Genomic DNA, 26,765 nt, shown 5'->3' on the forward strand with positions numbered 1-26,765 from the left:
TAACCACATTTTCTAGATAGAGTAATAAAGTACATGTAGAGACGGAAGTTTTTCTGGTTTGCTTAGGACCATCCCTTAACCCTGGCAACCCATTGGTCAGTGTATGTTGTGTGTCCCCTTCAGACCTGATCTGCAAATTATAAGTTAAGTAGCCTCTCATATTTTGAGGACTCTCTAGCTGAATATGTACCAATTATGCTTTATCTTGGAAATGGGGGCAGTCTTTGGATTTAGTTTCCCCAGTGTGCTGGCTAAGATGGTAGCCGTTCCAGAAAAGAAGTTGTGCTTCAGATTTTGAGAGAAGCGGTTATTTGAAAAGGGGAGGGAAGTTTAAAACTTTTTGTTTTAGTAAGTTGATTGCAGTGGATTGAGTCTCCTGTGAACTGAGATCATCTGTCTCTAATGTACAGGTAGAGCACAGCCAGCATGAATTAAGGACTCCATTGTAGGGACATACGAAAAATCAGGAGACTTAAAATATTAATACATTTGGAGTTCTTTTTTTTACTCCTGGTTTTTAAGCCTTTAGGGATCCCTACTTTCAATCTAATCTCTGTAGCCACAAGAAATAAATAGGTATGATTCTCACTGAATTGCACGACGGTCTTCAAGAGAAGGGCTTAAAAATATTAAAAATTGCAAGACTTTACAGACTTCCAGAAAAACATTAAATATTGTGATATTCTAGACTTGGAAACACTCTCCTTACCCATTTAGTTATTGATCACTCTGTTGAGAATGGCAACACCGGTACTAACTGTGGTGGGTTTCATGATTTTGTCACTTTTATGCTTGAGCTCCGATCCCATGTGTCCCACCAGCAAGGCGTCTGGGACAGACATTACAGATAAACTGGTTTAAGTGATCAAAAACTGGTTTAAACCTGTAGCAGAACAGATGTTCAGTGCACATAAACCAGTTTGACAATGGCTGAAACCGGTATGAGAAAAACCTAGTTGAATGTAGTATCAGACTTAACTGACTGGGGTCAAACCTGTTTATGCAATGTCTGTCCTAGACCCCCCCTTGCTGGTTTAAGTTAAACCAGACACCCCCAGCATCCCAGCATGCCCTCTGGGCTAGGTGGGGCTGTCTGCTCCACAGAAGGGCTGGCTCCTACCCTCTGCTCCATGACCAGAGCTCTGGCAACACTGCGGGCTACTCCTCCTCTTCCCTTCCCCTCACCACTCCTTGCTAAGCAGGAAATTCCCCCCCTCCCCTCTGCCTTGCTGAAGAGGTGTCTGTGTATTAGCTAGCAGGCCACATGCTGGCTATGGTCCCTGCTGAATCAACAGGTAGAATCAACAGGTAACTGGTAATGTCCCTCTGTTTTTTTCTTAATGGGGTGATAGACTGAGTTAGGGGTGATAAACATGGTTATCAGTTCCCTGCTGGGCTAAACAAAGTGTCCTGCGGGGGGGGGGGAGGGGTCTGGCCATGACTCCCCCACCTCAGTTCTGTGGAAGGGAGGGCTGCTCTGGCACCCCCTGGCTTCTAACCTGAGCCACTGCAGGCATGTGCCTGGATGTCTGGGATATCTGGGCAGTTCCAAACCAGTTCAGCCTAGCCAGGTTAGACTAACCTGCAAAGATTGAATCAATTCAGGCTCAGGTTTTATGAATGCCTGTCCCTAGCCCTGGAGCGATGTGCATTTTGGCATAATCTGGAAAGAATTGGGCATGTGCTTAAATGTAAGCAAATTCCTAGTCCTACCAAAGTGAATGGCGCTGTTAACATACCTTGAAGGTAAGCCTGCGCTGAAATCTGTTGCTGGATCAGGCTGGAACACTTCAGTGCTTTCCAGGATCAAGCTCTGAGACTGAAGTGATTTTTTTTTTTTTTTGAGAATAAAGCTTAATTGAAAACTCTGGACCATTATGCTTTCTTTTTACAGTAATTCTACTTAAGGTACTGAAAACATGTGGACATCTGTGTACACTTTAAAGTCTGTAAGTCTAACTTAAAAAACGAAAGATTAAAGGGAATAAAAAAAAAAAGTAATTCCCTACAGAATTTTGAATGATATCAGAAAGCTACATTTAGTTTGGCTAGAACAGCAGTGTAAGCACTGGAATATGCATTGAAGTCCATTTTAAATAGTCAAATAAACCAGAAGAGATCAAAATGAAATTCTTTCATGACAGCAGTTATAACTATGGCAGGAGAAGCAATAAAGCTATTTACAATATGAAGTTCCATATCAGGAACCTAAATTAGGTCTCAGAAAGAGATATTGCTTATTTAAAAAGAGATGTTCACTAAGACAGTTGTGTTACTTTTCTGCAATATGGATTTATGGTTTTGAAATGGTTATGCACCATAACTCTTAATTAAGTCTGACAGTTTAGTACTAAACTTGAAGGCTCTGCATGAAAAGACAGGCTGCAAACAAGGACCTTTCTTAATGGTCCCTAAGCTTGTCTTTATTTTCAGGATTTACTATATAGTGAAGAAAGAAAAAAAGTAACAGTTATCTTTAATTATACATGATCTGCAACATGTCAAAACAAGTAACATAAACAAGCACAAGCAATTTACAATAAAGACAGTTATTGTAGCTTTTGTGTAGGGACTGAGTCTACAAATTTGTTCATGTGAGTAGTATTTACTCAAGCAGATAATCCTCTTGATTTTGTTATTGTTTGTATGAGTCAAGCTGTTCATGTCGGCAAGGATTTGCAAGCGTTTGCAGGAGGACTGCTTCTCTCTCAGTACTTTCCATGGCTGTAAAATGGGGTTAATAAGATTTACTGTGTTTTGTAAACTGCTTTAAGATCTGTGGATAAAAGTGGTGATATGATGATAATCTTTTGTCAAGTATTTTTTGGAAAATCCTGGACAAATGGTGATGTTCCAGCCACAGCCTGAAGCTGTTTTTAAAATTGTTTTGGAATAGAATTATTAGGTACAAATGTTAGCCATTTTCTCATTTTAGTAGACCTCGTTCAGTCAAGTATCAGGGTGTCTACAACCTTAGTTTTACATTTTACTTTTCTACCATAAGGCAGCATGATGACATATTGCAGAATAAAACATAAAGAGCAGCACTTATCCAGATTATATAAAAATTCTGTATGTGGCTGTGATAATATAATGTGATTTTCATGGCCTTTGTTTTTCTTTATTTTAGCTTATTCTCTCTAGATGCAGATTTATCTATTTATACAATAAACCGAAGTAGGTCTTAAAAGCTATTTGTAAAAAGAAGCCTGTAATGGGCTTAAAGTTGTAGAATGTCCTATCCCAGCAACAGATCTCATATTCCTCTATTAGGCAGTAAATTCAGTCTCAAAGTATTAACTTCTAATAGAAGCAAATGAAGAAAAAAGACATTATTTTAGAAGTCAAATGTTCATGAAGGTTGTTGCCAAAACACAGTCATTCCTTTTAGTTCCATCATCTGTTAGAATAAAAACTGTGGGACAAACAAGTAGGTGTTTTTCTGATTTATACTTTTAACTGGGCAGTGGGGGGATTGGAACCTGTGCCCTTACTTTTACAGTATTCATAACACTTTTTAACTATAAAAAGTTTCAACTGGCACTCAAAGAACTAATTTTAAAATAAACCACAGTTTTACCATGGGATATACTGCTTTGAGAAAATTGCTCTCAATTTAATTTTGAGGATACATGAGCGAAAGGCCATATGCACAAAGAGGGAGAGTCCAGAACCTTGTGCTGGGTGCCCAGTGTCCCTAGAGTTTGCATGGGGAGACTTAGGCACCTCAGAATAACATTCAGAGCAGCCAGCATGTTGAACATTTATAATGAGCCACCTTCACTAGACAGTATAAAAATGCTGAGTGCTTCTCTGTAGTGCTGAGAAAGGTACTTCCTTCTGTATGGGATTCTCATAGCCCTGAACCATTTACTGAATGAAGGGGCCTAGGCCCTTTCTCGCAAAGATTAAGGAAGGGTCCCAGTTGCTTGAAAATAGAGGGCTGTAAAGGGACTAATAAGGGGTTGTGATATACTACTTTAAAAAAAATATTTTAATATTTAGAGTACTCACCCCAGATAAAAGTCCTTGATGGAGAGACTGGAAAACCCCACTGCCTCGTCCTCCCTCCCCATTTTAAGTCCCTGAACCAGTAGGCTAGAATCTCATGCTTCCTCTTCCTTTTTCTTTCTCTCTCTCATCAAGTGAATATTTAATGATTTACTGGAATAGCTTCAACAAGAAGTGTGAGGAATCTCCAGAATTACCAATGGCTTAGTGGCTAAGATGTTGTCTTGGGAGATGAAGGACATAGGTTTGAATCTCTTCAGATGGAGGAAGTACTTGAACTTATGTTTCCCTGTATTGGGGCTCTAATTGCTGAAGTGCTGTACAAATGAGGAGTGGGGACCATCAACTCCTGCTTCTTCTTTTCCTCCCATCTTTTAAAAGAAGTAGCTGCCTCTGGATTTTGCATGATTTTTTAGATGTGCTCAGGGTCTTCCTTGTGGATCCAGGTCTCCAGTAAGCTAAGCAAAGGAATGCCTTTCCCAGGCTTACATGAAATTTGACATTGAGCTATTCAGCCTTGTCAATTGAAGTGCTCTGGACATAGGTATAGGCAAACGACAGAGACAAGCTTAGTGTGTGTCATGAATACATCTGTCTGCATATTTGTTCTTTAAAGAGCTCCTAAATGGTCTAGCTTTCCCAAAGTTGAAATTATACCTCCCATTTTTAAAGGTATGTTTGCAGTTGTTCTTTGTTCAGTATTACTAGCCATCATTTAGTCTTTGCCAACTATGTAAATCTTAATTTACCTACACTTTCTTAGATCCCTATGCCAATAAGATGTTAAATGACTGACTTCGTTAGGAGTACAGAGCTCACTGGTATTACTTGTTTCCAAAGATAAATATACCAAGTCGTTAGCTTTGTATTATGAAGACCAATATAGCAGCTAATCTAATACCTACAATATGCAGAAGAACCACCTTTACTTCCTCTCACTCTCTCTCTCGTGCTCTCTCTCTCTCTCTCTAGGCAAATATAGACAGTATTATCCATTCAGCCTACTGACAGAGAGGGAAGAGTGATATTTATCCCAAGCATGATGGGAGGAGAGAGATGTTTCCAACTAGCAGGAAAAACGTTGACCTGAGTCTCCCTGTCTCACAGCACCAACATGGTTTGGCCAGATATTCTGCTGTGTCCAGCATAAGCAGCTGAAGTCTGGAGGCTTGTATGTTGTTGCTTCTTTATTACCTTCTCAACCCCGGTTGTGGGTAGAAGTTAGAGACTGTAGACCGGCCAGGAATTGTTATGCAAATATTCTTCTTGCCATTCTTGACCCCCGTTTGTCCTTTTCAATCCCACTTTCCCACCATACCACCTCTGTACCCATGGCTATGGTGATAAAGGAGTGGGAGAATATTCTGTTGGTTCTGTATCTCTTCTGCTGAGGTATCCCACTGGAGTGGTTCACTCAGATTTCCAATATCTGCACCACCCATGAATGCAAAGGGGAGAGAACAAGGTCAAAAAACTGAATATCTGTGTCCTGTTGGAGCGCTCAGCAACCCTGGATGAACAGCCAGGAACAGCAAATTGTCTTTCACCTTTAACAACTAGGAAGCTTCACCCCTTTCTATTGCAAGTAAATTTAGAAATGGAGTTCCACATGTTAATTGCCTTAGCACTTGAGGTTGAGGCTGCAGTGTGCTTTAGCTGAAGATAACAGTGGAAACCACCTGAAGCTTTAGCTCCCTCAGTGTAATGTAGTGTGCCTACTAAGGAAGACCAATCAATAGCACGTGTTTACTTTGTGCACTGAGTCCTGTACTGGATCTGTTACACTGTCCAGGAACAAATCTGTTTAAAGGTCTTGATCTTTTCAGCTCTCAATAGTCTAATCCTTGGCTACATCTTGTATTATCTCGTTTTAACCAAATGTTACTGTACAGCAGTGAGAGCCCAGGTGATACCCTCAGGGACCAGGTTAGAGCTGGGCTGAAGCTCAGAACCAGCAACACGCAGCACCCTACCCTGAGTCCGGCTTATTTGCCTTGCAAAGGCAATCTGTGCAGCCGTGGCAGATTAGACTCATGGCTTTCCTGTAGGGCATGTCCTTGCCAGCCAAAGACTGTGACATCTTCCCTGAACCTTGCCAGGAGTGGGTGCTTCCCACATCAGTCCTAGAGGGAGCAAGGGTTTACAGTCTGGCTGTGTTGCCTCTAGGGACTGGACTTTGAGTGACCGTGCTAGACTAGTGCTGCTTTTCCTCCTGGCCTGTCTGTGGGGTGCTAAGAGCTGCCCAAACAGCTGTGTCTCAGCTGGAGCATGGAACAAGGAACACTTGTTAAAGGTGGATTGTTACTGTTATTGCTGTCTGCCTTGGCTGGCCCAGTCTGATTACCTGTGGGGCACCTGGAGGATCACAAAAGGAGCAGAGAGTTGTAGTGAGGCAGGAATGTGTAGTTTTAGTAATAGCTTACACAAGAAACTGTGTGGGATGGTTTAGATAGAGATGATCCTGCCTTGAGCGGGGAGTTGGACTAGATGACCTCTGAGAGTCCCTGCTAGCCATACCTCTCTTTGACTCTTAAGTTATATTATTCCTGACTATATGAAACTACCCCAGCTGTGGAATTCCCTCTGCTAGAAGAGGCTGAATCTCATTATTCTCAGAGTGAAATGGTAATGCATTGTTTTATATAGAGCTTCCCTTGATATAAAAAGTTAGAAACGTAATATGGCTGTGGAAACCAAATAACAATAATGAAAAAAAAACTAAACTGAAGTCCATTGATCACAAATGGCTTAAAACAAGGGAGGTATGGAAAATATATTCCTGTTTGCTGTTTTGTTTAGTATGATTGTTTGTTGTTTAGACAGTGGTGAGGATGACATCCAGGGCAGTTGTCAGTGTTAAGCACCATTGACAACCAAGCTACTTTGACTTAAATGAATGCCTTTGAATTAGGCATAGATGTTTGAGAATTTGGAGTTAGGTGTTTATTTTTGTTTATTATAGGTGTTTATTAATCCAGAACATATTTAGTTCAATAAGCCTATTATTTTGAAGACTTTCTGGTCTCTTGGTTTTTCCTGTGATACATGGGAGTTTCATAATTCAGAGTCATTAGCAGAAGTTCTCTTGTTCTAATATGGCCTTACAAAAGCCTGATCTGGGGGAGGAAAGCATTGTTGTGAGTTGTATATTTTATGATCGATTACATGATTGAAATTAGATTTAGGTATCGTAGTACACTTTCTTGGGTCTCTGGGAGAGAAGCAGAGGCAGCAGAGCTAAAGACCAGGTGGAAACACACATAAATAAAAATAGGATATAAGAGAAATTATCAGGTAGCCAACAGACAAGAGAGAGAGAGAGTAAAAACCTGTTGAATGGAGAGCAGGATTGTTCAGGATTGTTATCCTGTGAAAAACCGAGATTAGCAAGTATCAAGTAGATTATAATGAACCATAAAGCCATTGTCTGTGTTGAGGGGTGATTATTCTGTCAAGGATGTTCTCTTATATGTGTTTTAGTTTCTATGTCTTTAATCTTTTTTTGGTGATCATTCATTCTTGTGCATAGTGTTTTGTCTGGTTTTATCCACATAAACTACCATGAGGTCATTTGGTTCACTGGATGAGGTAAGCCATATTTTGGGATAGACATGTATGATCTATAGATTCTGATTGTTTTATTTTGGAGACTATTGATTGTTGTGGCCATAGAGATGAGTTGATAGCATTTGCTTATACTGTTCAGGCAAGGCTGGGTCCCACGAGGTTTCTGTTGATCAGTGAGGAGTTTGCTTCTGTTGGTGAGTTAGGCAAGGTTGGGGGTGCTGTCTGAATTTCCCAGGAGCGGGGAGCTGGAAATATTTCTCTCAAGGTCTGGTCTTTTTGAGTATAGGCTGTAATTCAGAGGTGGGCAATTATTTTGGGCAGAGGGCTGTTTACCGAGTTTGGGCAAGCTGTCGAGGGCTGCATGGGTAGACCTGCCCCTTGCCAGGTGCCACCATGCCCCCTGGTCACAATCTTGTGACCAGAAGTCCCGCGCCCTAACCCCTGACTTGCCACCCAAAGTCCCTCCCATTGCCCCTGGAAGTACTCCTTTCAGCAAGGGATTTTGCCGTCTCAGAACCAGAAAAATACTACAGTAAAAGCTGTATTATCTGGCACTTTACCATCTGGAATGCTCTGTTAACCGGCATCTGTCCCACCGTGGCACTTCCAGTTTTGCTGCTGTGAGCTGAGTCCCATTTCTTTCTCGTGAACCACGGTCTGGGGCAAAGCAGCCTGCGCGAGGCCCCACTCCCTGTCCCCTAGCACACTGATGCCAAGGAGTGAAAGCCCTGGCGCACTGGATGCAGTGGGAGGGGTAGCAGCCAGAACAGGCAAAGATGCCTCCAACCCGCTGGGCTGGAGATAAGTATAACTCCCAGATAACCGGCATATTTGATTAACCAGCACCTCCTCATTTCCCTTGGATGCCGGATAACAGAGCTTTTACTGTAAATTACTCTAAAAAGCAAACATCTACAGCACTTGTTAATTTGATTTAAAAAAAAATAGTTTTGTCCTGATTTACATGTTTGTGTAGTGTGCATAGAAGTGATTGTGCAATAGCTCAAAATAAAGCCTTATTCTTGTATATTGTGGGGGGTGCATATAGGCTTGTGTGGGGTGTTGGTGGGTATGGGGTTTGTGGGAGGCTGTGTGTGTGGGGGGAGGGTGGCTAGGGTGTGTGAGGGGGTGTGGGTGTTGAGGTCTGCGAGTATGACAGTGCGAGGGGGCATGTGGGTGCATGTGTATGGTGGAGTGTGCATGTGGGACTCGCCCTACGAACACACACACAGACACATCATCCTTGCCTGCACACACACAGACACCCACATGTAATGGTGCGGCCCTGGCAATGCAGCTGGGAGCCACGTAGTACTGGAGGGTGGGGGCAGGAAGAGGGTGAAATGGCTAAGGGTGTGTGGGGCCCGGCTACTCTATTCTGCTGGGGTCTTCCCCTGGGTCCTACTGCCCCTGGCTCCTGTCAGCTCCTCGTTTTCTGGGTACCCTAATTGTGACAGCTGGAATCTGATTTGCAAACACTCAAAAGTGAAACTGAGGCCAGCAGGATCTCTTTTCTGAACATATTAAGTGCTAAAAAATACTAAGTAACCTGGAAAATCCCCCTCTACATGTACCAAAGTGAGCAGCTGAAGCGGGCTGACAGTATTTCACTCTTGACTCCAGTGTGAGGACCAGTGGTCCCCAAATGGATATAGGTTGGTGATGTTCCCCTTGAGCCATGTTATAGAATTTCTGTGAGAAATTAGGTTTTGAATTGTTTTGAATGTGTTCATGTAATCCTACTATGAGGCTATTGACCGAATGCCACTTTTTTTTTTATATATACAAAGGCTGCTGTAATTTTTTTGCACAAATCCCTATTTCTTCCTGTGCCTCTTGGAATTTACCTTAAGAATTAATGGCTGCAAAATATGTAAAAATCATTAAAATTTACTTTAAAAAGTTAATAGCACAAGACATTGAAGGGGATAACACTGCCTTTGCAGGAAATGAAGTCAGTTATGCATACTTACCTTATTCATTTTATAAGTTTGGTAACATATTTTCAGGATCTGTGATCTGCTTGCATAATTTGGTGCTGGTTTATTATAGGGGCTGTCATTATTAAGAGAAAAATTAAACATCTTGTTTGGTGGCTTTGGATTCTGGGTAGTAAATGTCATTACAAAATGATTTATAAAAAGTGGCTATAATTAACATCGTAGTCCAAGCTTAACTGTATCTTAGAATTAGTGCTGACAGCCTCACTTTTAGCAATGGCAGACTTTCCTGAACCTAACTCTAAGGAACATTTTCACTTTCGGAAATATAGTGCAAGTTTATGGAAGTGTGTAGGAAATTATAATAATATTGAACATAAATATTATAGAGAGGCTTGAGGGGAAGGATAATTTTGTATTTGTCACTGTGCCTTTTTATGAGTCCCTGTAACTTTATAGAGTTCAAGGTGCAAGGGAGATAACTACTACAAGAAAATAGGGTACCAGGTAAGAGAGCAAAGGAATGAAGATTGCTTGTTATTTTTAATGTTATAAGCATCTTGTTGTTAACTTTAGTGGAAAATTAATTTCTACTCTGAAAAGTGATTCTAAAGTAGCATCTTGAGGATCCAGGTCATTTGTGTCTTGGCACCTTACAGCTTAAATGTATTTTTTTAGGGTTTTTTCTCCCTTCTTAAGTGCCAGTCATGCAAAACCAATCACAGATCTGAGAGTTAAACTGGCTTCTTGGGTCCAATTTCACAGGAAGAAAGAAGTCTACAATCTAAGGTTAGGGTCGTATTTTATCCTCAGTTATACCTTTGTAATCTTCTGAGTGTAAGACAACAGAATGTAAGTCTTAATTAACAATTCAGCTCACGAAGTAATGTTAAGGATATTTTTAATGGGGAGGGGAAATCTTTGAGTGGTGTTCAAAGCAGTAGAAATGTTTCTTCCAGATGCTTTGAGCCAAGTTCAGGTTTTCTGTTACCCTGGCGTCATTGAGATACTTGCAGATGCTTATAAAATCAGAATCTGGCCCTCTGCATCAAAATTTAACTTGCAAAATCCTCCACACATCAAAGACTAGATTATCCTTCAGGCATTGTATCTGCAGTTCAGGTGAGAAATTATTGACTCTGGAGTTGCAAAACAAATAAATAAATAAAGCAAGCATACAGAAGCCCATTCAGCAGATACATAATGCTCTGAAGTCTGATGAACTCATTCTCAGGTAATTGTGCTGCTTAATTTTTTCTAATGAAGCCTCTTCTTTGATGTGGAGGTGGTTCCAGTTGATTGTGTTTGTGAACTAAATGCTTGCTGCTATTAAAATCTCCTGATCTGAAGGCGCAGTTTCAGAGAACTGGCAAGTCCCTTTTCCCTCAGCACCACAGAAAAATAAACTGTTTTTCTCCTTTCTAAGGATCTTTGGCCAGACGTGCAGTTGGTTTAAACTTGTTTAGCTCCAGTGGAATTGTGCTCACTTTCACTAGCTGAAAATTGCTTGTGCTGTGACGTAACGTAACATAACATAACATAATATCTAATTTGGATCATCTGTTTTCTCTTTCATAGTGGCATGTAGCATGAACTACCCTATATCTTTGCTTACCTAATAGGAAATATTTGGGTTTTTTTAAATAAAGTTTTGGACTTTATGGAACATAGCTTTCCAACTTCTGAGTGGTGGGGGGCCACACATCCCATGAGTTGCACTAGTGGGGGCTTTGTGCCCTGCAGGCTACACTAGTGGTGGTCTCACAGCCCCTGGGCCGCACACCACATGGACATCCTCCCTGTTGCAGCATGTTTCTACAAGCACTCCCTTCAACTTCTGCAGTGATCACGCATAGATGCTTCCCCATCGATGATGCACTGTGTGCTGGAAGGCCCTAGCCCCACTCTGAGCGTCCTAGGCTGCATCATGCTGTGCTGCACCACCTTCTAGGTGCTGAATGTGGAAGCCAGAGGAGGGAATGGGAGCCTGGAGCTTCTTACTGCTGTTGCAGCCAGAAGGATAGGGGGAGTTGTGGCCAGGCAGGAGTCCAGAGGCCACAATTTAACCCTGTGTGGGCCTCATAGAGCCCACAAGCCACTAGTTGGACAGCCCTGATGGAAAAAATTACTAACGTTGACAGACTGAGTCAGGAAAGAGCTTGAATTGACTAAGGTGTGTAATCTAACTCAGAGAAGTAAGGAAGTGATTTAATGGGCAGTAGACATAGAATTAATCATTTGGATGATTTTTCTTTCCTCACTTTAGAAGTTATATTCAAATCCTGGTGCTGGAGCAGATAAAAGCTGCTGATTTTCTTATTTGCACTTATTAAAAGCCACAGAAATTCAGATGAAGCCAATGGAGTTATTCTAGATTTGCACCACTATAGATGAGAACAGAACTGAGACCATTATTCAAGAGTCTTGCTTATGTTAAGATGATAGATTATTCTCCTCAAAACTATTTTTAATCTTGAGAATGATGCGTAAAACCTTTTTCCTTTGGCTTCATTAAAGCTTGCTTTGTAGAATTTATGGCATTGAAAAATCATTTTTTTTATTTGATCTAGTTTCCCATACTTTCACCAGTTCACTGATATTGAGTAGATATTTTATGGTCAATTTATCTTGGTGTAATCCTGTTTCTTGTGGAGGGGCGGGGGGCGACGGAGGGCGGAAAGAATCATAAGAGAAGTGGGGCTGGAAGGGACCTCCAGAGGTCATCTAGTCCAACCTCCCAGAGTGAGGCCAGATCATCCTATTATCCAAACCATCCTATACACCTCCATAATCTAAACTCTACATAAGACTACCATTAACTCTGACACGATACAGACATAACACCTTAACTGGCCATAGGTAAAGGAGTAGAGAACCATGGCAACCAACATCCTGCTTCTATGAAATGTTGTCAGTATATACTTAAGAGATCCCAGGTCTAGGGCCATCCCACCCACTACAGATGAAGGCAAAAACTCCCATGGTTCATACCAGTCTGACCATGGAGTAAAATTCATTCCTGACCATAAATATGGAGATCAGTCAGACCCTGAGTGGAAGGACAAGACCCTCTTCTGACAATCTCTGATTTAGCAATCCCTATAATTGTGCAGGAACCAGATGTATTGTTCCAGGAATCAAATTTAGACTTTAAATGGAATTTTTTTGGAAACAATGTTTTGAAAGAGAGCAAAACAAAACATCTTTTCCATCCTCCTAAAGCAGTCTGTCTTAGTTTTATTCCATCATGTTTGCCACTTCTACAAATCTTTTTGTTCTTAGCCACCCTAGGGTCACTGCTATTGTATATTTTTTGCTAATAAAGTCTCTACCATATTTTTAGAATCATAAGTATAGTGGGAATTTTGATACCAGGGGAGGTTGGGGGCGGGGTAGGGGGATAGGAGACAGACATCAGCCGATGGAAGAGCAATGCATCTGAGACATCTTTAGCTGACTTTGTATTAAAGTCAATATTTTACCTGTCACACTGGTGAAGTAATAAGCTAATCGTTGCTTATTTTTTCAGTGAGGTAGAGCTGGTGGAAGGTGCCAGAAAAAGGGTCCCGGAGACTAAACCCGCCTCTATTAAACCCAAGAGTAGCACAGCATTGTAGCACGAGAGAATTTTGTTCTGTTTTACATGAAAGATGTTTTTTTAGCAGACCCATTTTGATTCATGTCCTGCTTAATATGCGCGAACCCTCAAAACTCAGTATATATTAAGACTTTGCCTCTCTCTGCCCAGCAGTTTATATGGCAAGGTCCCCCACAGTATTTTTGCAGGGGTATCAGGTATCACAGAACATGGATATCAGGAAGTATTCTGAACACATGTATCAGGGGTATTTGGTTGTAGCTGTGTTGGTCTAAGGATACAGGCAGACAAGATTCTTTGGATGAATCTGATCTCTTTTGTTAGACCAGCTAAAAGAGTTGAAAAAAATCTCCTTTGCAAGGTTTCAGGTACAAACACCCTTCTTCAGGCTGAGGAAGTGTCTGCAGTTGTTCTGTACTTTTCCTGGATGGGATAGAATAGATATAGATGTTCTATATCTATATACAGAGAGACTATCTATTCTAACCCATCCAGGAAGAGCACAAAACAACTGCAGATGCTTTCTCAGCCTGAAGAGGGGTGTTTGTACCCCAAAGCTTGCAAAACAGAATTTTTCCAACTCTTAGTCTAATAAAAGATATCAGATTTACCCAAAGAACCTTGTCTGCCTGAATACATGTAGGTTTTCCCTTGTTTTCTGTTTCAGTCTTGTGAAATATTTTCAGGTAAAATTTCTTATTTCCAGTGAAGTTAGCATCTCTTTCCCTTCCTAGCTGTCCCTATCCCTATATTCTTAACGTAATCAATAGAAGGTAAACAGTGGGTGTTGAGAGTAGCACCCTGAGGCATGGTGATATTTTAGCACAGCATCTACCCCACTGTGTCTTCATGCTTGCATTATTCAGCTAAGAATGAGAATAATACTGGTCTTCTCTAAAAGCCTTGTTGTTTGATATAATACATACTTCCCCCCTCCCCCACCCCCGCTCTGAAAATAACCTAGAAACTCATAGTATGGAGAGTAACTTCTAAAGAGATTTTTCTGACACCAAAGGGAAATAAGGAAGAGGTGTATGTTATATCAGATCCCAGACAAAAGTTTTTATTTAAAAATATATATGCTTTTTAAATATGCTTTGTGAGAAAGGTATAGCCTACAGTGAAAAGTGAAGCATCCATAAAAAATTGATAATGATATTGTAAATATGCATAAAGCAGCTGGATGAGTATAAAGAGATAGGGACAAGAGAAGAAGCTTTTATGCTAGTAAATTTGGGGTGTCTCAGATGTTTTGGAGTTCTTTTGAATGAGCTAAAATTGTGGGTAAAGGCAAAATGTTGGGTATAATTTATATAGAGGTTCAAAGGGACTTTGATAAAAGTCATTTACAAATGGCTATTAAGAAAATTTAGTTAGAGGAGGGGTAAAGCTGAGTAAGAATTGGACAGGAAAGAGGGACAAAAGGCCCATTTTCAGAATAGAAAGGAGTCAGTAATTATGTGGAGAAATGGTTATCTGTGTTCATCTGGAGTCAGGTCAAAGACGGGGCAGGGGGCATCTTAAAGATTAACTGTTTTGGAGAGGCATGAGCTTTCTTAAGCAACAGCCTGCTTCAGGGCTGTCCAACTTCGCTGCAGCCAAGGGCTGCACATCACGTGTGCCCCACACTGGGGGCAGCCATCCCCCAGGCTGTGCCGGCAGTCCCCTGCCTCCGCCAGTTGGAGCAATGACCCCTCCACCCCACCCGCTGTATGGGCTGCATAGTGGGCACGTGGCCCCCTGAGCCCTGTGCCATCATGCAGCAGCATTAGAGAGGTGACCACTGGGCTACATGATAACTGTTCATGGGCTTCCAGGTGGACAGCCCTGACCTACTTCATCATGCCTCTGAGACTGAACTGCTTATACCTAGTTAAGTGGAGATATCCTGTAGATAAGTATAAGAGCCATTATTTAGTTTATATATATGTGTGTTTTCGCAGTCCAGAAAGGAGGGTGAATCGGTATCAGACCCTGCTTCTGAGGTATAATATTCAGGTTCTCCCAAAACAAGGGTTGTGATGCTCCTATAAGGGCTGAGTGAACAGTATGTGCCAAATGATCACTCCTACCTTAATTATGTCTCCACTTTATGGCCATAGTTGTACAGCTGCCTGCTGATCCAGTTGTGCACTTATTAGTTATACCCATAAATGTAGTGGTGGATGTTTGAAAATCTTATGTGCTGTCAACCATTTGGATAAGGATAAGTGAATAGGAAAACATGGATATGCCTGGGAATTGGGAATTAATAAGCTTGTCATTGGTTAAATACACAGAGGCTTTCCTTTTATGTAATCAGGAGGTAAATCAAAGCCACTTAATTACTTCAAAATGAATGTGTTTGAAATTGGGGCAGGTCTGACATTTTGGACCAGGGTCCTTTTTGCCTTTGCGTGTGTGTAAGCACCAAAATAAGTTGTGTCTGATATTTTCAGCTTTGTACTGTACAGGAGGATTTATTCTTCTCTCCTCACTGCTGCAGATGGCTGGATTTGCTCAGTCTGAAAAAGCTGCAGGAAAAGTACATAATAAAAGGGAAAATTACATTAAAACTGTAAGCAGATACACAAGGGACCAGCTCTCTCTTGTGCCCCTATGCAACAACAGAGGTCAGCAAATGCCATCTCACTGGAGGTATCCAAATCAGGGGGCTGTTTGCAAGTTATTTTTTATGCTGGGTGCTAGTCTATGGAATTCTCTTCATCTCTCTTTTCTCTCATCCCAAAGAGCACAGTTTTGCTCATCTTCAGCTCCTGACTGTTTCTGTGGCTAATGGAAGAATTCCATGAGGGAAATTCTTCCTAATCTATTAAAAGCTTTTAAGGAGTAATTACCTTGAAGTAGATTGAAGCAGAGCACACGGAACAATGGTATCGTTAATTTTTTCTCTAGCTGCCATATGTTTTTGGCTGCCATATGTTGTACTGTGTGGTTCACAGTCCTCAGTGATCTTCACTTCAGTTACTGCTGAATTTAGGCCAGATCTTGATTCACTGTCAGTCATGGGCATCTAAGATAAGCCCCTAGGTTGCCTATACACGTGCACATTGGCATTCTAATTAGAACATGTTGGAGTCTGCTCCACACTCTAATTAATTGAGTCTGCTCCATGTTCTAATTAAAATGCTGCAGTGTTGCTGCAGCATCATGTGTTTTAAGCCCCTGTGTGTGTTAAAACGACTGTGGGACACCTTAATTAAACCTCGTCGAGTGAAGTTTGGATAAAGTGTACCGTAGCCATTTTTAAATGCATGGTAGCTTAATACATGTGATGGTTTAGCATTTTAATTAGAGTGGCTGTCTGGGAACTGCTCTAATTGAAATGCCCCCCATCCACCTCTGAGCATATGTATAGGCAGCCCTAACGCAGTTCCTAGATCTGAGTTGATTCGCATGTGCTTGCCTGGCCTCGGGGGTAGGGCCTGGGATGTGCATTGCGTGTGGACCCATTCAGGCCACTTTAGGATCTGTGCTAGAGTGTCCAGAGGCCACCCCCTTCATTTCCCATCTGCCAGCACTAGTTTTGGACATGCGCCACATGTAGTGCCCACTCCAGGTTCTCCAGTTGCTGCATACTGTGTGAGTCCCAGACTGGCTGGAGCAGCACAGTCCTAGACCAACAAGAGGCACTGCTTGTAGTGCAGATCCTAGAACAGGCACCACATGTGGCATAATCTAGCTGGGGTGGCACCATGGGACGCACAGTACAGGAAGTGCGTCTCTTGGCTAGATTGTGCCACATGTTGTGCTGATTATGGCTGTTCTGGGATGTGTGCAGCATGCAGTGCATGCTCTGGCCAGTCCAAGATGAGCTTCTGTAATTTTAGCAGGGAATACTGGATGTTTAGTATCTTTGAAAAGAAACCTCTGTCTCAGTCTGAACATCCAAAACCAGAGCCAGCATTTTCAGAAGTACCTTTCTAACATAAAGAAGGTGCCTCCAAAAATGTATAAAGGTTTAAGAGGTTAAAATTCATAATGCTCTGGTTTATTTGCCATGTGCACATTCAACGAAGGATTGAGCGTGGGCCCGGATATACAAATTTCGTGATTTGCTTATTGCAGTAACCTTGCAGTCTCTATGTCTATTCATATTTATTGTATGAATAAAAGACACCCTGGTATTTGCTCTTTTTTTGATTGGTCGCCAAAGTAAACTGTTTCAGTGGAGGGTGTCGCTGAACTATTGTGCTTAGTAGCAGCCTTGCTTGCTTAACCATCATTAGCAGCTCTGTTGCCAAGGTCCCACTTGCAGCTGCAAATTGTTACTTAGTTTGAATATGTTGTTCCCACCTTCTCTGTGAGTTCAAGTGCAAGGGTAAAGACCGTGTTCAAATTTGGTACAAAAGAGAATTCCACCCACCTTTCCTGTGTTCCCAGGGGTCTCCTTACCCCCTCTTTTCCACCACACAGATTTGCTATTAGCTTCTGCCCTTGTGCATGTTACAGAGGCACTGGCTAGAAGACTGCAGTAACTTTAACAAAGTTGGAATGGGGAGCAGGTCCTATCAAGGAATTTCCAGGTTCTACAGTGCTCAACCCCTGGCCTGTGGGCCAGGTCCGGCCATGGGTCCAGAAATATGGCATCAGGAGAGCTGTGGTACCGCTCCCCCATCACCAAATTTCCAAACCTGTGAGAAGCCCCGGGTCCTGCATGCTGGACTAGGCACCCAATCCCACCACATCGAGCCAGATGAGCAATGTAGCCCCAGGGCCCAATCCTGGTATGCAGGGGGCTGGGAGGCAGTGCTAATCTTCTCTGTATTGTTCCAGCCCACAGACCTACCTTACCCCACTGACTTGGCCCATAGCACCCAAATGGTTTAGCACCACCAGTTTCTAGAATTTGGGAAGTGTTCATTGAATGCCTGCTGTGGCAGCTGCCAAGGTTATGCTGATGCCCACTGCATATTTAAGTAAATATGTGCATATGGCCATATGATTCCACATAGTATATGGAATGCAAGATGAGCAACAATTGATTTCTGTGCTTTATTAGTAAGCACTACCTTATTAATAATACTATTAAACTCTTATAACACTGATTTCATCAGTGGGACCTCAAAGCCCTTCACAAAGTTCGTTATAATCATCCCAGTTTACAGACAGGGAAACTGATGCAGAGCGAGGTGCACTGGCTTACTGACCAATGAAATACCTGAGAAAAGAACCCATCTCCTGAGTCCCAGTCTTTGTGCTCCATCCACTAGACCATATTGGCTCCAAACTCGCTGATCTCCTTTCTGGTAATCTCTTTCCACACTCTACCAGGGATAGACAACCATTTCTCAGTTATAGCAGAGCTGCTGGGTGGTACTCTTGTGTTATTAATGGCTCTCCTCCTCCCCCCCTCCCCCCCCCACACATGGGAATTTTGTGTCATATTGTGCTTTCTGATATCACATACTGACACATAAGTTTGTTTGCACGCCTGACCTCTGACTCAGAGGACACATTCACCTGTGTCTCAATTTAATAGTCCTTCCTGTTTTTAAACCTCTTTTCAAGACCTTCATCCACCCTCAGAAAGATTTCAACACCGTTGTGTTCACTTACACTCTCTTATAACTTAGGTTGCATGTTTCCCTCTAGCCCTTCTTTACCTCCTGCTCTGCTAAATCTGCTCAGAGGCCCAAAAGACCTAGCAATAGAGGATTTCTCCTTGCAATTACTGTGGCTTCACATGACCAAATACATTTCATTAACCTGATTGCCTAAGGATATCAAGCTCCAGGGGAAACTTGTATTTCTATATGATAGGCAAGATAATTAGGAAATGAAATAAATGCAGATCCCAGCACATCTAACACTAATAAGCTCGGGGGGTTGCATTTTCTCCCTGGAGCAGCATATGGAATATCTGGTTTCCATTTACTTTAAAACTTTTACATCTTGTGTGTTTTTTCTCTTTTTTTTTTCTGGTTCAAGAGCTAGTTTAGAATGCTGACTGGATAGAACTGAGGTTGTGAGTGTATGTCCTGGTAATTCCCTGATTCCAGCAGGGGGATTTAGGTTATAGAATAACCGTGGAAACAGACACAAGCTAAAAAGGAGAGCGAGAGAGAAACTATATATACACACAAATACAGTATGTTCCCTTTTTTGCACATTGGATAATTGCATAATTTGGTTAACTGCTTAATATAGCACTCAATTTGTTGTCTGCTGCTTACATTATAAGCGCGTATCAGTTAAATGCATAGTAACTTTTAGCCTCCTTGTCTACTTAGTAACTTCATTGCTACTCTTTAACTACAGGGTAATTGCAACTGCAACTATCTTTTTATAACTAACTATGCTGTTTAATTAGCAGGGAACTGAGGAAGTGTAAGCAGCTATCAAAAGACCGCTTTTACGAAATTGATAGGAGCTAGTCACTTCCATGATTGCTTTCACGGCTCCTTTTCATAGTTTCATAGTTGTTGTTGTTAAGGGCTGGAAGAGACCTTATAGATCATTGGGTTCAGCCCCCCTGCGCATTGGCAGGAAAGACTGCTGGGATCAAATGACACCAGCAAGATGGGCATCAAGACATTTTTTGAAGATTTCCAAGGTGGATGACTACCGCTTCTGGGGGGAGCCTATTCCAAACCCTCGGTGCTTGGCTTGTAAAGAAGTTTTTCTTTATGTCTAGCCTGAAGCGCTCTTCAGTCAGCTTGTGCCCATTATTTTTTGTCCTCCCCTGGGGGGCCTTGGTGAATAGATGTTCCCCCAAACAAACCCTCATGTACACCCCTGATATAAGTCTTCTCGTTGCAGCCCTAGAAGTGACTATATTAGAAGCCTTAAAACTAAGAGAGCTATCTGGTTTCAAGGCTGCTAATACCCCACTACTGACAGGACTTAACCAGCATTGTTTATAGCCTTGGCCTAGCTACCTGTTCTTTGTATTTTCCATGCAGATGGAGGTACTGTTGCTGTCAGTGGGAGTGGTGTGTTTATGGGGAAAGCATACTGTCAGAGACTAGATCTGCTGTGTAGATCAGAGGGGAGAACTTGGCCTTATATCAACACCAGATTCCCTTGTTAATAGAACCTAGGACAAAGCTAATAGCACTAAATGCCAGGCATAGATGGCAACAACAGAACCGGGGTTTATATATGAGAGTTACACAGATGTGGGGTCCTATGTGAGGGTGGCCTTCAGTTGATAAGTCTTCATAAATGAAAAGGACTTGATAGAAAGCTACCAAGCAAACTGTGCCTAATGAATGTCTGGCAGCTTCTCCGTATCTGAAATGATGAAACCTAAGAAGAAAGGGAATTAGTGAAGTCCGCTCCAGGGTTCCTGCTTGAAAATTAAATGGGGAGGAATAGCAGCCAGCAAGCAAAACAAAGAGAATGAAAGGGAAAAATCAATTTACTTGTTAATGAGAACCAACATCTCTCTTACAGGAGACCTGAAGTTTTGCCTCGTGATTCTTAACCAGCCTTTGGACAAAGGTCATTTTGATCGTCTGTGGAGCAAAGGTAATAATAACTTACATATATCTTCATTTGCTTATTTATTTAGCTGCTGCCCAGCTAATTTACCCGATGCCCATTGAATCTCAATATGGCAATTTCTACTAACGCGAGCAACCTTCCAGTGAGAGTGTGAATCAGCAAGAATTTGTCCCTTGTTGCTGAATGCAGAAAATGAGCTGATTATGCAAATTCTGCATCTCTGCATTTCTTACGTCAGTAGGAACTTTATGGACTGATAAGGTGTCTGTGTGAGAAAGTGTGCTCCTGTGAAATAAGACCCTCTGTAGCTTTTCAGAGGCATCTTAGGAATGATCCTTGTTTTGCTGATGAAGTGCAATAGATCAATGGTGCATTTATGGCTTAAGAAGCAACTGTTCCCCAAAGGTCATCAGCAAAACGCATTAATTTTAATCAAAACAAAATGAACCATGCACTTTGTATATTAAAAATGCAGGGATTTTTTTCCCTTTGTTAGAAATGCATAAATCGTATTGCACAGTTCCTTTGTTTAATAGGTGCAGTGGTAATCGTCTCTGCCATGATAGCCAATAATAAACTGATATTTTGCAACAATATATAAGTCTTTACAGTGTTGAAGCTATTAATGTTTCACTGGAGAAGCCTAATCCTTCACAAGATTTCTAGGAAAAAAATCCAGTTCCTGCTAAGCCGTGAGACCTGGGTATAAACCTAGGGATAGATATAGGATCTTGAAGAGAGAAGCTTGCTACCTGATTGTGGCAGATGGGTCTTGTTAATTCTGCCACTGAGATATGGGGGAGTGGGTGTGACTCTGATTGTAGGACACTAAAATATGGCATAGAGGGTTTTTACAGAGATACATAAGGAGTGACCAAATGAAGATGGAGAGGTATATGTCTTGCCAGTGGTTTGAGTTACTAGTGAAGCCAAGCCCCAGGAAAATGGTCAGATTTAGACAAAAAGCAGCTGTCCAGATTGTCTCTGGTAACAAAATCTTGGGTAGGGAATTGTTTTTAGGTGGAAATCTCTCTTTGCAGAAGGGTTTTATTCCCAGGACAAATACAGTGAGTCTTCTCCTTAGAACTGATAGATCATAATGGAATTGCTCAAAATGGGGATCTTGAACCTGCGCGCCGCGATTCCCAGATGGTCCGTGGGAAACGGCCGCAGTTGCGTGTCGAGTGGGGCACCGGGTGATGACACCAACCCAGACATGCTCGGGGATGCCGGGTGCGAGAGAGAGAGAGAGATGAAATACCGGAGGCACTGAGGGGTGAAATAAAACTTGATGTTTACTTACAGGACTGTCGAAACAACTTGAGGGGTGATATAACTTGGAGGCGGTGAACTATGTACAGCAACAAGGAACAAGCGATGGGTGGCGGGTGGAGACTGCAGTATACCAGTACGATGCCTGGTTGTTGAGACAAAGTACAGTGCGTTCCGGATTTTGCGATACAGTAAACTATAATGCTCGGAGCGACCGGAGCAGCTTCTGCTATAGACCTAGGGGTCTGACCAGGCCCCAAGACGGGTGATCAATCCGCCTTGAAAGTCAGAGCCTGGGGACCATGCACGGAGGTGTGCGGTCCCCTATATAACTTCTTTGGCCAATCAGGAAGCTCCCCTGATGGTACATTCTGGAACCCATGGACATGCTGGCCAGCCATGCCCATTAGGTGGTCTCTGGTTGGTTAAACCACAGGTGATCACACTCTGTTCACAGGCCGCTCGCATGATGGGTCAAATTACTGATACACTCCGCCACCGCATCACTATTTACAATGGTTGCGTCACTTAACACTTCGATACAATAATCTGGCGGGGTCATTTTGCTTGATGACAGAACCATTGTCCCCAGTCAGGCCTTCTCTTTCCTGGTTACAAATCTTTCTTTCCCAGGTGCTCTTGATTGGCAGCTGGAGTCTGAGCTCTCCCTCCCTCCTCTAGCTGCTGCTTCTTGCCTCTGCGACATGTCATGGGCAGCCGAGGGCAAGTCACACTGTCTGTCTGTCTCTTTTCTTCACCGCACCCTTCCACTACCTCCTTATTTTTCATGAAGCGCAAGCTTCTTGTCAGCTGCTTAGAGATCATTCAAAAAGCCTTATTCAAGCTGCTTCCTCAGTAAGTGAAGTTAACTTTGGCCATTTGTCTCCTTCTCTCATAAAAGTCTTTATACATGGAACATCCTTCTTTAACAGATTTGCTTAAGTATTACTTCTTACTTCCTAAAATTCCTCTTCACAATCCACTTCCATTACAGCTTCCGTAAGAAATCTACTGTCTAAAAATACTAAGGTTGAGGAGTTGTCAGGTATATTTTGTATGTCTGAATTCAAATGCCTTTTAATAAAGAAAGAAAAAAAAGTACATATTAAAGGAATATATAAGAATGGCTTGTATTCTGAGTGTATTCCTTTGCTTCAATCTTCCTTTGTTACCTGATTTGGTGTGATTTAACAGTATCCAGACATACTTACAGATATGCCATGATTGTTGATAGCATAAATCCCACTGAAAGTCAATAGAACTTGGGCTAAAGATGACTTACAGAGATAAAGGAAATTTCCTGACAAACACATTGGTTCACTAGGGCTCAGCTATCTTGTTTGTGGAACTTTTGCGTGTCTTGAAGCCAGGACAAAGTTCTGGTGGAACCTTCCTATCTTCCTAGCTTGCTGACCAGGTACTTCCAGGATTGGCAACTCTGGGGCATCCACTCCAGTTGGGCTTCCCCAGGGCTGGGACCCTGCACTTCTCTACCCTTCTGATTTGGACAGAAATCAATCATGGAAAAATCAATTTTTTCTTTGACCTGGAAATTGTGTTTCTTGGCCAAATTTAGTTCCTGAAAAGCCAACCCTTTGTGATGATACAGGGGAAAAAGTGGGACTGGCAAAGCACAAAGTGTGCAGAGGAATAAAAGAACTTTTGGGGAGGGAGGGAAAAATGTCAAGTAGGTTCTGCCAGTTATAGCAATCAGGGGTGTTACATTAGGCACAGAATGTTCAGCCAGAAATGTTATTTTCAAATGGATGCTATCCTTTTAACAAGGTAACTTGTTTCATTAGTCCTCTTGCTTTGCATTAGGAAGAGTGAAGGTGTGATATGATCCACACGTTTTTCTATGTCCTGAGTTAAGTCTCACATGGGTAAGTGTGGATATTCTGGGCTAAATTCATCCCTGGTGTAACTTCACTTGACCTCAAGAATCAGTTGTTATAGCTAATTAGCCTCTGTTTTATTAAAGTCTTGCCTGGAAGCTATTTTTACTGACATACTTTTAAAAGAACTACTTCGAACTGAATAAGTTTGCATAAACTTCTTTCTCTGTGCTTTATGAAGGCAGTTGAAGTGTGGCTTCAGTACTTACTAGGCATGTATGGTTAACAGGATTCACCAATCCTCCCAAAAGGACTGTCCTACTCCAGTAGTAAGACACCAAAGGCCAAGGGCACCACCACTTTCTTCTGACCTTTTTATTATTGGCTTGTCAGGCATGCTGTACCTGGATCTTTTCCATCACTATTAATATTATTATTATTTCATCATTAGGAATGACATTTACTGCTGTAGTGCCATAAAAACCCCAAACAAGAATGGGTTGTCATTGTGCTAGGCACTCTACAGTGACCCAAAGACATTATTGTCTAAATAGAAAGGTAAATGAGATGTGTATGAGGGGTACATTCTATACAGGCATTGCAAAAAAATGAGATTTCTTAGTAGTGGGTTTGTTTTCTTTTGGCTTTTTTTTCTTTAAAGCTTGTTTGCTTTAGTTAAAAGGGACAAGATAAATGGAAAGAAACATGGAGAAGGAGTCATTGAAGGGAAAATGGTGAGGGGTAAAGGACAGATGAAAAATGAAGCTGAAGTGAAGACTGTGAAGGACACGGAAGAATAGGGTTGCAGCAAACAGAAAATTAGCACAGAGCAGTAAAGCTCCGTCAGAACTTTGTTGTGGAAACTCCTGCCTTTGTCTTCTTTTGCATCCGACTAGCAGCAGAAGTCTCTGGCTGGTTCTTCTGAAGGTGTTTCCCAAAGGAATGTGTCAGTGGTTGTATTACATAGATTTCATAGACGTTAGGGCTGGAAGGGACCTCGAAGATCATCAAGACCAACCCCCTGCCCCAGGGCCAGGAAGTCAGCTAGGGTCAAAGGACTCCAGCAAGATAAGCATCCAAGCATTTCTTGAATAAGTCCAGAGTAGGTGCTTGCACTACATCTGGAGGGAGTCTATTCCAGGTCTTGGAGGCTCACAGTAAAGACATTTTTTCTTATGTCCAGCCTAAAATGGTCTTGTAGGAGTTTATGGTCTTGTAGGAGTTTATGACCATTGGTCCTTGTTTTTCCTTGGGGCACTCTGGTGAACACCCCTTATGTACTTATAGGTAGCCACCAGGTCCCCCCTGAGCCTGCACTATTCCAGACTGAAGAATCCCATGGTTTTCAGCCTTTCTTCATGGGATAGAGTAGGATTTGTATGGGTTTTAGTTTCCTTAGAGCAGGAACAGTCTCCCTTGCACAGTTATGCTTGTGAGAGGTTGTTGAGTTTGAGTGACCTTTGCCAGGTCTCATTTTACACTTATTACACATGACCTGCATCTGCTTAAACTTCCAGTATTGTTCCTAGAAAAAAAACCATAATTTTGTTTTAGTTGTTGCATTACCTGTGCAGGTGGTACAAAAACTCAGTTTGACCCGAAACAACAGAGCCTTCTGCCAAGCACAGTTAATGAAAGGTTCTGAAATTCTCATTTTTTCTCGCTAATGTCAGTTAAAAAAATAGATAGCTATGGAGACCAAGAGTTTCAAAAGTGAGTGGTAGTTCTAAGTATCTCCATTTTTGGTGCCCTTCTTGAAATACCTTATTAAAAGGCATTGGATTTTCACAAGGTGATGCATGCCCACCTTCTGGAAACTATCTTAAGCTGGACATATAGTATTGCTTCTTGCTTTGGCAAAGGTTGTCCTAATAATCCTTAATACTCGAATACACCTGAATTGCCTGTGCGCCCTCATTTGATGGTAGAAAACTGAATGATTGTGCATTCTAGAATACATTCCATTGTTGAAGCACTGGCATTAAAAGCTATAAAGAGCAGAAGTTATGCACTGAAAAAATAGCTTTATTATTTAGAGTCAGAGTAATATGGTAGTTTTCTACAGGGATTTGATGAAGTTCCCATGCAGCATTGTATTTCTAGGAGTGCCAGGCAGTGCTGGTAAACAGCTTCTTCAGAGAAAGATCTATGACGGAAGTGTGTTTCCTTAGACTCTGTCCAAAATCCAGCTGGGTGGTTTTATATGCAAAGGCTTACTGATAAATGTAGATTTATCTAGATTGGTGTATTGATTAATAGAGTCATGTTTTTAGGGGGTAGAAATAAGATATTATGCGTGTATTTTGTGTAAGAAAGGCATGTTTGTGGGTAGCTTTTCAATCCACTAATAATGCAGCATGTTAGCAGCTGTGCCACCCCTGTAGCAGGTTGTGGGTTCATCAGAAAATAAAGGCTGTCACAGAACACTGTAAATCAAACAGAGCAACTCAGATTACTTTAAATATTAGTCACTCATGCTAAATAATATCCCCCAGCTGCTGCACTGGAATATATTACTAGCATACTCTCAGAGCACAAAGGCTAGCCAAATCTTGACTTGTGGGCTGTCTATTGAATGATGATTAAGCAGAGCTGGTACTGGAAATGTGCGTAGAGCAGGTCTTGATGGGTGGGGAATTACCAGAAGAATTCTGAGGACTGCATTATACAGGAAGTCAGCCTAGATGATGATAATTGTCCCTTAAAATCTTTGAATTCAGGATCAATTTCAACTTCCTTTTAGGAAGCATCAGAAAATATGCATGCCTTTGACAAGTACTCTCCAGGTTATGGGCAGTGTGAGGTAGTAGTGTAACTAAGCTGGCTGACAGGGGCACCAGTAGTTGGGGGTGAAAAAAAAACAGCTTTTGCCACAGCCAGATGATTGTAATCACAGCAGTGGTGACAATAGAAGTTGCTGCTGCCCCTGTGTGGGGCAGCTGCCCTTGGTGCCTGTGCTCATTGTTACACTGCTGGTGTGAAGAAGCTTTTCTGTTTCATGTGGATTTCCTCCTTTGACAGGCATTTGGGTCTCACTGTGCCTGCTGAGCTTTATTATGTTGCCTGTCAGTCTTTTCCTCAGTGGTGTAATGA

General features: G+C 41.9%; 1 protein-coding gene across 6 annotated transcripts in view; it reads left to right on the forward strand.

Annotated features, from left to right (window-relative positions):
* The window catches only part of TPK1 (thiamin pyrophosphokinase 1), a 535,729-nt gene that overhangs the window by 80,954 nt on the left and 428,010 nt on the right, over positions 1 to 26,765 (forward strand). For 5 of the 6 annotated variants that reach the window (XM_059728640.1, XM_059728636.1, XM_059728639.1 and 2 more), the window contains exon 3: positions 20,515 to 20,589. The exons of the other annotated variant lie outside the window; for it this stretch is intronic. In XM_059728640.1, coding sequence (XP_059584623.1) covers positions 20,515 to 20,589 — 75 coding nt within the window. The remainder of the gene's footprint in view (positions 1 to 20,514; positions 20,590 to 26,765) is intronic. 6 annotated transcript variants of the gene reach the window in all.

The sequence above is a fragment of the Alligator mississippiensis genome, chromosome 5 (genome assembly GCF_030867095.1).
Source record: "Alligator mississippiensis isolate rAllMis1 chromosome 5, rAllMis1, whole genome shotgun sequence".
Classification (NCBI taxonomy): domain Eukaryota; kingdom Metazoa; phylum Chordata; order Crocodylia; family Alligatoridae; genus Alligator; species Alligator mississippiensis.